This window comes from Paramisgurnus dabryanus, chromosome 1 (assembly GCF_030506205.2).
Source record: "Paramisgurnus dabryanus chromosome 1, PD_genome_1.1, whole genome shotgun sequence".
NCBI classification, from domain to species: domain Eukaryota; kingdom Metazoa; phylum Chordata; class Actinopteri; order Cypriniformes; family Cobitidae; genus Paramisgurnus; species Paramisgurnus dabryanus.
The window spans coordinates 63,803,414-63,813,877 of NC_133337.1; the positions used below are offsets into that span (position 1 = coordinate 63,803,414).

The 10,464-nt window shown below is 38.0% G+C and overlaps 2 protein-coding genes across 2 annotated transcripts; one reads left to right on the top strand and one right to left on the bottom strand.

Moving 5' to 3' along the window:
* Positions 1-509: 509 nt before the first annotated feature.
* On the bottom strand, positions 510-2,835 carry ndufa4b (NDUFA4 mitochondrial complex associated b). Its single transcript, XM_065257475.2, has 4 exons — positions 2,666-2,835; positions 1,067-1,155; positions 912-972; positions 510-806 (listed from the first exon to the last, which is right to left on the bottom strand). Exons 1-4 carry the CDS (start codon positions 2,705-2,707, stop codon positions 750-752), a joined length of 249 nt encoding a protein of 82 aa, XP_065113547.1. The 5' UTR covers positions 2,708-2,835; the 3' UTR covers positions 510-749.
* A 3,082-nt stretch (positions 2,836-5,917) lies between these two features.
* Positions 5,918-10,464, top strand: prdm9 (PR domain containing 9). Its single transcript, XM_065253615.2, has 6 exons — positions 5,918-6,072; positions 6,365-6,475; positions 6,603-6,874; positions 6,956-7,023; positions 7,568-7,758; positions 8,133-10,464. Exons 1-6 carry the CDS (start codon positions 6,057-6,059, stop codon positions 10,037-10,039), a joined length of 2,565 nt encoding a protein of 854 aa, XP_065109687.1. The 5' UTR covers positions 5,918-6,056; the 3' UTR covers positions 10,040-10,464.

Sequence of the window (10,464 nt, forward strand, 5' to 3'; positions counted from 1 at the left end):
AGAATTTGAGGAGAATCATGAGAATTTTCTGGCCAAACACCATCTCTAATGAGCAGTTGCTTGCGTGTTGCAATCAGGACAGTATTGGGACCATCATCATGAGAAGAAGATGGAGGTGGATTGGGCACTTGCTAAGGAGAGAACAAGAAAGTTTTACCCGCACAGCCCTTCACTGGACACCAGAGGGCAAACGCAAGAGAGGCAGACCAAAGAACACCTGGCGCCGGACAGTAGAAGGAGAATTATGGCGCTAGAATTTTTTTTTCTTTTTTAAAGAACATGAACCACACTTGGGGTACCATCCAGAAGCTGGCCCAGAACAGACAGGAGTGGAAGACTTTTGTTGCTGCCCTACATGCCAGTGGCATAACGGGCGGTAAGTAAGTAAGGTACAGCCTTTTGGGGTTTTCTTACCTTGAAGTACCTTTTTTAAATAAATAAAAAAGATTTAAACATTGTAATGCATTAATGCGCACGCACACACACATACACACACAAAACCACTCCTATTATTGCTGTCTGTTTTCTTTATTTGGATAACAGGAAGATTCGAACAGATTTAATGACAGTACAGTAAATATTATAAATAGTGTGAAAAATTATAAGATAAAGATTTATATATATTTATAACTATACAATTTTTAAGAGTTTATGTTCAATTTCTGTTCTTAAATGACTATTCAGATTTTACAGAGATTTCTCAAGATCTGATGTTTGAATAGGCCTCCAGGAAAGGAAACACAGTTGCTCTAAAAGTCAGGTCTGTCCTTCTTCAGTTTTGAGTAGTCCATGTTCACTTTAAAGAGCTGTGGAAATAAGGTTTATATGCAATTTTAAAACATTTTATAAACTTTTACAGAATATATTAGTAGGCTGTAATGTACAATGAGGTTTTTGTAAAGATGTTTTACCTTGTACTGGTCATTTGGCCCCAATTTTGTCCAAGGCTCTGGGTTGTTCTTGCGATCCCATCTGTGACAGATTTCATGGTCAGCACCTCGTATAATCATAATACTTAAAGACTGTATTGGATTATGATGTTGAAAGAAATGAGATAGTTACTCACGAGCAGTCTGGACTCTTTAATGCGAGGCGACACAGGTAAAGCATAGACATGGTCGCTCCACCACCAATGAAGACAAACAGAGGGATTAACTTGACATAAAGAAAATATGGGTTAGGCAATATGATTTAACAACATTTATTACATTAAATCAATAAAAGAAAATAGCATGACAGGGCAATAAACTGGGCAATTTATAATGTGTATAAAATGCATAATTATGGTTTTTGTGTAAACAGTTACCTGGGTTTTGAAACACAATTTCTTCTCTCAAGACAAATTTTTTTATTAGGCTAAATTCCTGCAATTATTCAAAGCCTATAAGCTCATTTTCTAGATAGATCAGAATTGCTTAACTGCATCTTCAAGAAAAAAAATGTGACCCTGACCCTGTAATGAAATCCAAGTTTGACTTCAACTATTCATTTTACATTGATTTCCCATATATATATATATATATATATATAAATGTATATTATATGTATATTATATATATATATATATATATATATATATATATATATATATATATATATATATATATATATATATATATATATATATATATATATATAAAATACATTTTGTAGAAAGTAAAGCTTAAGTAAAGCTTAATTAAATATATTTTTTATTTGAAACGTATACAGCTATTTTTTTCTGGACAAGTTTGTTCAGAACTTAAGTTTGTAAGTTTGTATAAAATGTATAATTATAAAATGTATATGTATAAAATATTAAATTGTAAGTATATTTTTGCAATTTTATTTCAATCCTGTTATATTTATAAGTTTTTCTTCCAATGTGACTTGAATCGAAATGCTTTAAAGTATATATATTTTTTAAATATATTTAAAAATAAATGGTCAAAAACAAATTGAGGAATATATATTGCTAAATATGCTAAATATTTCCAGTACATTTATTTTTGGCCGTTTTTTGTATATTAAGAAATATATTTAAACTTATATTTGAAAATATATTTGTTTGCCTTATGGGTTCAATCTTTGACATGGCCTTACTGAGTCAATATTAAAGATATCAAGATTATATTTTCACATAATGTTCTTTACATTACATGTAGGATGATTTCATGTAGAAAACAATAAATCACAAACATGGCTAGCTGGGTTTCACAGGCAAGGTCACAAATGCTAAACCAAATACAGCAAAGCCATTAACTTTAATTATTTTAAATACATGTAATAAAATCTTATACATATTTAATGATAATGGAATTATGTAGCCTAATATACAGGAATTCGGCCGCATGTCTAAATAGAGGATAAACAGATTTCCCCAAGTTGCCCTTGAAATAGCTGTTCATCCCTCTGTACACTCCCTCACCTACATCCTACATTGCAATGCATGCGGATAAGCATCCATTCGCGAATATGGTACAGTCACGTTCATACACCCTAAAAACCGCTTTGAGCAATAGAATGCCTAGAAAATCCAGTCAACATATAACCCATATTTACATTTACATTACGATTTAAAATTTCTGATCTATACTAAGCTGGAGAAAAAAAGATGCTGAGACACATGAGAGAGAAATTTATCCCGCAAGTGCATCATCACCAGTAACAAACCTGAAATACTTACAGCCGGGTGGCTTTTCATTTGTTTAAAGACGGTACTCAGCATGTTAATCTCCCAAAATGAATATATATAGCAGGATTAATGAGACATCCGAAGGATGCACACTGCTGTATGATACTGGAGGACAGTGTGAAGGGATGCAGACAGTGGAAAGACTGATATGCAGGTGCTCTGTGATGACGACAGAGGGCGCCCGCGGGTAAGACGATCCTCCATTTGACCTCATGCAACATCATTTTACTTTCAAAGCGACGTAAATATAGATGCTTTAATATATATTTATTTCAAAATATAAAAACAAAGGAAAAAATATATTTAGGTGAAAAAAGATATTTGTAAAGATATTTAAAAATATATTTCAGCACATATATTTTCTGGCCATTTTTTGTATATTTTGAATATTCTAAATTATATTTAGAATTTTTTTGCTGTATAGGTTTGGCAATCATATATGCGTCAAAATATCAAATATACATAGATATATAAAGTAAAGTAAAAAAAATTCTCATTACGAGCTTCACCTCGAAGAAACACATTGTCTACTTTAAAAAATATATTTGCCGTATATATTACAATAATAATATAATGTTACTATAATATTAGATTTATTATATAAACACAACTATGATTGTTTCACAAACGGAGGGTGGCTAAAGCATAGATATCATATAGAAGACTAGATGCCCTATTGGCCGCTGGGGACTGAGAAATACGGCGGCCATCTTAAACCGGTCGTTCTCCTAGTTTCGTTGCATGGCAGCAGATAAGATGTCAGAGCACTGTGGAGCATTTTCCTGTTCTAATCGGCGGACGATCGCAAATAGAGCCCGGAGGATTATTTTCACAAGTACTTTTTAACATCGCGGTACTATTGGTTGTATTTTGTGAATAGAATATTACCAAAAAATTGAGAAAGAGCCAGCTTATTGATTTTACTGTACTGAAATCGTAGCCAGCTAACGTTCGCTAGGCTATGTTTACTGCACCAGCCGCTGTTCACCCTGCAAGGAGAGTGGGGTAAAGTAAAGTAATAATTACAAGAGTTTATCTGTTGTGAGTATTGTGTAAAGCGCTATATAAATGTGTATTATTATTATTATTATTATTATTATAAGGTGCTGTGAGCTGCGTGATCCGCCGAGCTTTAAAAAACAGAGGATGTTTTCCTTCGTAGGGAGGACAATAGGGACTTTAAGCAACAGCTGGGAATGGAACGGCTACGGCGACCGGAAGTATGCTGTCAGACCGCCGTAGCCAAGAACGTAAAAATCACTAAGCAACCGTAAACAGGACAGCGCAACGTGGTATTAATTAATTTATTAAGATACAAAAAATGTCATTTAAAAAAGCAAGAGAAGGATTGCTTTTGGCGTTACATGACAATCTTTTGTCAGAAGTTTTTACTATTGTATGATGTAAATAAGTCTAAAAACCTAGATTTAAGCAATACTGAAAATGTTGAATACTTAAAAATCTTTAAAAGTAGCTTACCTTTAAAACATTTGAACACATATTATATAAAAGACTTGTGGTACAATCATAAACTGATGCAATTACAATGTCATATGCCATGAATCATAATATTTATTTACATAATCTCTCACGTTGTAGCGACTACGGCAAATCAGCTGTTCTCCCGTAGTAGACCGTTACAGTAGAACGTCGCAAAGTAGCAGTTAAATTCGCGCATGCGCAATACAACGCCAGAATGCCGTTGCCGTTCCACCAGAGGCTGTTGCTTAAAGTCCCTATTGAGTAGACTCGGTTTGGAATCGACAACTATCAGTCTGACTCGTTGTCACTGGTTGTGTCTGTGTTTTTAAAGATAAGGCTCCACCATGTTGCCAAACTCACCTCTCTTGAACTACAGAAAGGGAGCACGGGAAAGAATCTCTGGAAAACAGTCCTCTTTCAGGGGTGTGTGTGTGTGTGTGTGTGTGTGTGTGCGTGCGTGCGTGCGTGCGTGCGCGTGTGTGTGTGGGGGGGGGTTACAAATCATTTTAAATTGTTTCTTCACCATATTAAAAAGTCTTATTTTATTGCAACTATCTGTTTCTGCATCTTTGTCATATTTATAGTGTGTGATTTATAAAATATCTTATGTCCTACACCACATATTTTGATTTTGGACTCACTTTATATCTTATATCAGAATATTTTATTACTGTTTAGTGAATATTCATTCATTCCTACTATGAACATTAAGTGGCGCTGTCCACATTAGTGTTGGTAACACTAAGATTCTAAACCTAAATATTGACAAACTATATATTGTTGGAAAGCTCAAATAGTATAATTTTCATATTTCATTACCATTTGGGGAAAATTATGACACAATGAGAGTCAGTTTCTAAAAATGTTACGGGCCCACAGGTAGGCCAAATTTGTTTTTGCATATAACACTAAAACCCTACTCTAAACCTAAAAAATCATGGCAAGCTATATATCACCGGAAAGCTCTCAGAATGTAGTTTTAATATTTCAAAATCTTTTTGCATGAATAATATTGCGGTGACAGTAATTTATTAGTTTGTGAGTATACAAGAGTACAAGAGTATGTGGCAAAATCTAGTGGCAGTTGTTGGTAAAACCATTAAAATTGTGACCCAAACATCATGTGATTTGGATCACAACTACTTGAGACATATTGCTTCATGTTAACATTATTTATTGTGTGAAACATTAACTTTTATGTAATTTTATTTATAAATTAATATGTTACTGCATAATTTGATATATTAAAATAAAGGTAAACGGCTATAAAAATATTTATATTTAATATTTTTACGTTCTAACTCATTTGTGAAAAACCCTAAATTGTCTTCTTTAAAACAAGACCAAGATTAGGTTTCTAGCCCAAAGAATCCCAGAGAAATATTCATTTAAAGATGTACATCACATTGTCACCCCCACTCAAACGGGATTTGCGGCACATAAGGGGTTAAAATACGCCGAACCATGTGTCCTATATCATAGCTCCATGAATGACCTTTGCAGCAAAAAACCCGCGTGAAAATCTGTTCGGTATTCACTGAGATATGATTAATTAAATGCGCTGATAGCTCAATCCACCAGTAATACAGATTACACTGAGTGGAGCGGGTGACCGATCTAAGATGGCGGCCCCATATCTCACCGCGCCAGTAGGCAGTAGCGGTCGATAGGGCGTCTACCTATATGATGTCTATGGGCTAAAGGGACTTTGATTTTAAAAGACTCCCGATTACCTCACATGCTGACGCCGACTCATGACAACTTCCTGTGTTGGGTAGCCCTGAGTTCGCTGTCTAGCTAGGAAGCTAATAATACCCTTACCCTTTTATAATTCTTTACTCTTAAAATATTTTTTATTTTTGTTAAGAGTAGATGTTAAAGTAAAGTTTTAAATTAAACAATGTCCGACAGTCCAGGTGGGTGCGGTATTTGTGCATACTGAATTAGCTTACTATTCACAGACTTACGATGCTAGCTAAAGACAAATTACAAAACTAAGTTACCATAAAACATTCGAAACAGCGGTTACGTCAATAACCATAACAGTAGACAGAAGTTACCTGTTCTACACACATAAATAATTAACCTAATCCTACAAAGCCTGCAACCAATACACCAAAACATTTTTGTAGGGTTATGATGTCGTGATTAATATTCACAGATACTTTTGTCTTTTAATGGTATTAATCTGTTTATGTTTACCAACAGATTTGCCACCAAGCGATGAACAAAATGTAGAGATTCAGGGCTCTATTACCAACTATTCAATTGTGGTGATAGGGGAACACGAGAAAAACATGATTAATGACTGTCAATACTGTAAGTACACACTATTTTTAACCTGACATGACATCTGTTGTATAAATTTTCCCTTCATCACTGTCATTAGACATTTCACTCTCTCTTTGTCTGCCATAACCTTTACACTCTTTACTTTTTGTGTCAGATTGCGAAATGTGCCACCAGCGCTTTACAGACCAGTGTGAGGTTCATGGTCCACCGTTATTTACATACGACTCACCAGCGACTAAGGGGATTCCTCAGAGGGCTCTCTTAACGCTCCCTAAAGGTTTGGTTATAGGTAGATCAAGCAGGCCTGATGCAGGACTTGGAGTTTTCAACCAAGGCCAGACGGTGCCTTTGGGCATGCATTTTGGACCTTTCGATGGCGAGGTGACCAGTGAGGAAAAGGCATTAGATAGTTCCTACTCTTGGGTAGTAAGTGTCATCCTTGCTGTTGTTGAAATTCGTTTTTGTTGTAATTTTGCAAAGGTTTAGTGCCATTTCTCTCCTCAACAGATTTGCAAAGGCAGTGATCAATATAGTTACATAGATGCAGAGAGAGACACTCACTCCAACTGGATGAAGTAAGCTTTTCTTTAATTGTGTTTTATCAACATGATATCATGACAATATGGTTGTACCACATGTACATTTAATGAAGTTTATTTAACTAAGTTCGGGAGGAGCATGGTCATGTGATCCAACCAATCAGTGCAAAGAGGTGCAGTCCCTCACCTCTGTCCCGTGACAGATTTTTTGCAGCATCCCTCCTCCACCCCATCACCTCACTCATCTAGATTCATTTGTCCCAGTTAAAGAGAGGGGAGTACTCTGGGATTGGGCTAAAATTCAGAGCTCGGAGTCCTCTCCTCGGGCAGCACACCAAATATGCTTTATCTCATTCCCTATCGATAACATGTAAATGCCAACTCGTGAACTGACATGTTAAAACACACTGAAATGTATAATATTTATGTTTTGAGAGGACTAATACATTCATTATTAACGTATTAACATATTAAATTTGTACCTAAATATTAAAATCGCGGGCATTGTACACTTCAGCATCTATTCAAAAGTTTTTTTTTAGTTGTTTTTTATTTGTCTCTGTTTTGTATTTTGTTTAAGGTATGTGGTGTGCTCGAGAAGTGAGGTGGAGCAGAATCTTGTTGCATTTCAGCAAAACGGACGTATTCTGTTCCGCTGCTGTCGACCTATTACTCCTGGCCAAGAATTTCGTGTATGGTATTCTGAAGAATATGCTGACGGACTTGGCGTTACCTGGGATAAGATCTGGGACAAGAAGTGTAACCCCCTTGGTAATTAAGCAGGACATTTTTTGCTTGTGTTGCAGTGCAATATTATCAAACGGCATGCTTTATCTTTTTAAACATTATGTTATTGTGTTACTTTGTTTTAGTGGACATAACTGTCGCACAGCGTCATTTTCAGTGTAGTCTGTTCTAGAGGTGGGCGGTACAAGCAAACTTTCAGCAGCAACATTCTATAGAGGTTGCAGTTTTGCAGCAAAGCATTCTGACTTAAAGTTAGCATTGGATGTTGCATTACATTTGCATGTGTGTAGCATTTAGTGAGCTTAGCATGACTTTGACGCGGGAGTCAAATGCAGCAGCTGTAATGTATTTAGTCATAGTCTATTGATATTTGGGTAACTTGTTTTTTTTATTTATAGGTAAAAATGAAGAGCAGGCCCCTCAAGACCGCCTATGTCCTCATTGCTGTTGCTCCTTTCCTACCTCCTTTTATCTGCAACTTCACGTGAAACGTTCGCATCCAGATCAGTACGATCTATTTATAGAGACAAATGCGTCTATAGACCTTTCATCAGTCATAGACGAAGACCAGTGCCTCCTGGCTTCTGATGCACTTCCTCCAACCCAGGTGCAGCCAAATACAGATAACGGTTTGGGTCCAATTTCAACCCCAAACGAACAAGCCGTCCACCACCCAGAAAAGTCGGACAGCACAGATTTGTCCAATATATGCAGTAGTAATGCTGTGAACGATGCTGCCAACAGTGTGCCGGAGGACAGCGGAGCAAATAAATGTGGCGAGTGTGGGCGAACATTTTTGAGAGCTTGTCATCTAAAGAGACACCAGCGCACAATTCACTTCAAAGAAAAGCCTTACTGCTGCAGCCGTTGTAGGAAGTGCTTTAGTCAGGCGACGGGGCTGAAGAGACACCAACAGACCCACAAGAACGAGGAGGTAAAAGAGACGGATCCGGAAAGAGCGTCTGCTATTTTCCCTTGCACCAAGTGTTCATTTTCTTTTGTGGCCAAATTTAATTTAATTCAACATCTTAAGCGGCACCACCACGGAGAGTACCTCAAATTAGTTGCAAATGGCTCACTCACACCAGAGGTTACAAAAGCAGATTTTGACAAGCATGACCCACCCTATGAACCTCCTGCTAGCAAGTCTGCCAAGAACCGCGTGAGGCGCAAAATCCGCCCTAAAAAAGTGCCTACAGGCCGACCGCGTGGACGACCGCCGAAAAACAAGCTTCAAGTCACAGTCGTGGCACATTCGAGTTCACCAGTCTGCGTTGAATGCAAGCAAAGCTTTTCTGATTCTGAGACACTAAAAACTCACCAATGCCCTGGAAAAGCTAATGGAGAAGTAGAGGAATCGCAAGAATCGCCAACTTTCCAGCATGTCTGCGGCGAATGCAGAGGAGTTTTTGGTAACATGGAGCTTCTAAAAGCCCATGAGTGTATTCAGCAGGGAGACGGGCCTCACGGCTGCCTCAGCTGTAACCTTTATTTTAGCCGCATGTGTAACCTTCAACGCCACGAGAGCACCGTCCACTCTAAGGAGAAGCCCTACTGCTGCGCAGTGTGCCTTAAGTCTTTCACCCAATCATCTGGCTTGAAGCGTCACCAGCAGAGACACTCGGGCCGCAGTGCTCACCGCCAGATCTCGGCATCGGTCAACGCCTCCATCTTTTCGTGTACGTACTGCGCTTTCTCCTTCACGGCAGAGCGCTATCTTCACAAGCACATCCGGCGACACCACCCCGAGATGAGCATGAAATATCTGGGTTACCAGGACGAGGGCGTTTTGGTGGTTGAAAAGCCTCACAGCTGCAGCCAGTGCTCCAAAAGCTTTACCACAATCAAGGGCTTTAAAAACCACAGCTGCTTTAAGCAGGGTGAGAACGTCTATCTGTGCCCAGACTGCGGGAAGGCCTTTGGCTGGTTTAACAGCCTCAAGCAACACCAGCGCATCCACACGGGTGAAAAACCGTACACATGTCAGCAGTGCGGGAAGAGTTTTGTGCACTCCGGTCAACTGAACGTGCACCTCCGCACGCACACGGGCGAAAAACCCTTCCTGTGCGCGCAGTGTGGGGAGAGTTTCAGGCAGTCGGGAGACCTGAGGCGGCACGAGCAGAAGCATACTGGAGTTCGGCCGTGCCAGTGCCCCGATTGTGGGAAAAGCTTCAGTCGGCCACAGAGTCTCAAAGCTCACCAACAGCTTCACCAAGGCACCAAGCTGTTTCCCTGTACGCAGTGTGGGAAAAGCTTTACCCGGCGATACCATCTCACCCGACACCACCAGAAAATGCACTCCTAGCTACAGTAGTTGTGACTGTGAGATGTTAATAAACTTATGTCACGTGAAAAGTTGAGTTTTTCTACTTGGAGAACATCTTTATTAACAAAAAAATTATCATTTTATAAATGAGACTGGTCTGGTTAAACTGATGAAAGTGTAAGGACTGGATTATTAGGCGTAATCGGGTCAATGAGTCAGAACTATATTTTATTATTGACAAAATGCCTAGTTGTTAAACATGTTTCTGTTTCTATAATAGTAACATCATTTTAGAAATATTTAACCTTCAGCATGTTTTCCAGTGTTTATAAAATAAGTTTTTTTTCCAACATTATTGCAGAAGGAAAATATCTTTCTGTTTTGGCAGTGACGATTGTACGCAATTGTCAATCTCAAAAATTTACGTTGAGAACCTTACAATGGAAAATAAATCTATAAAGATG

Excerpts from the sequence above, each read along its gene's own strand:
- ndufa4b (XM_065257475.2), bottom strand. The coding sequence starts at position 2,707 with ATGCTGAGTACCGTCTTTAAACAAATGAAAAGCCACCCGGCT. Across the intron at positions 1,156-2,665 it reads AAATGAAAAGCCACCCGGCT|TTAATCCCTCTGTTTGTCTT; the intron begins GTAAGTATTTCA and ends CTTTATGTCAAG. Across the intron at positions 973-1,066 it reads TTAAAGAGTCCAGACTGCTC|ATGGGATCGCAAGAACAACC; the intron begins GTGAGTAACTAT and ends AATCTGTCACAG.
- prdm9 (XM_065253615.2), top strand. Across the intron at positions 6,476-6,602 it reads GATTAATGACTGTCAATACT|ATTGCGAAATGTGCCACCAG; the intron begins GTAAGTACACAC and ends TTTTTGTGTCAG. Across the intron at positions 6,875-6,955 it reads ATAGTTCCTACTCTTGGGTA|ATTTGCAAAGGCAGTGATCA; the intron begins GTAAGTGTCATC and ends TCTCCTCAACAG.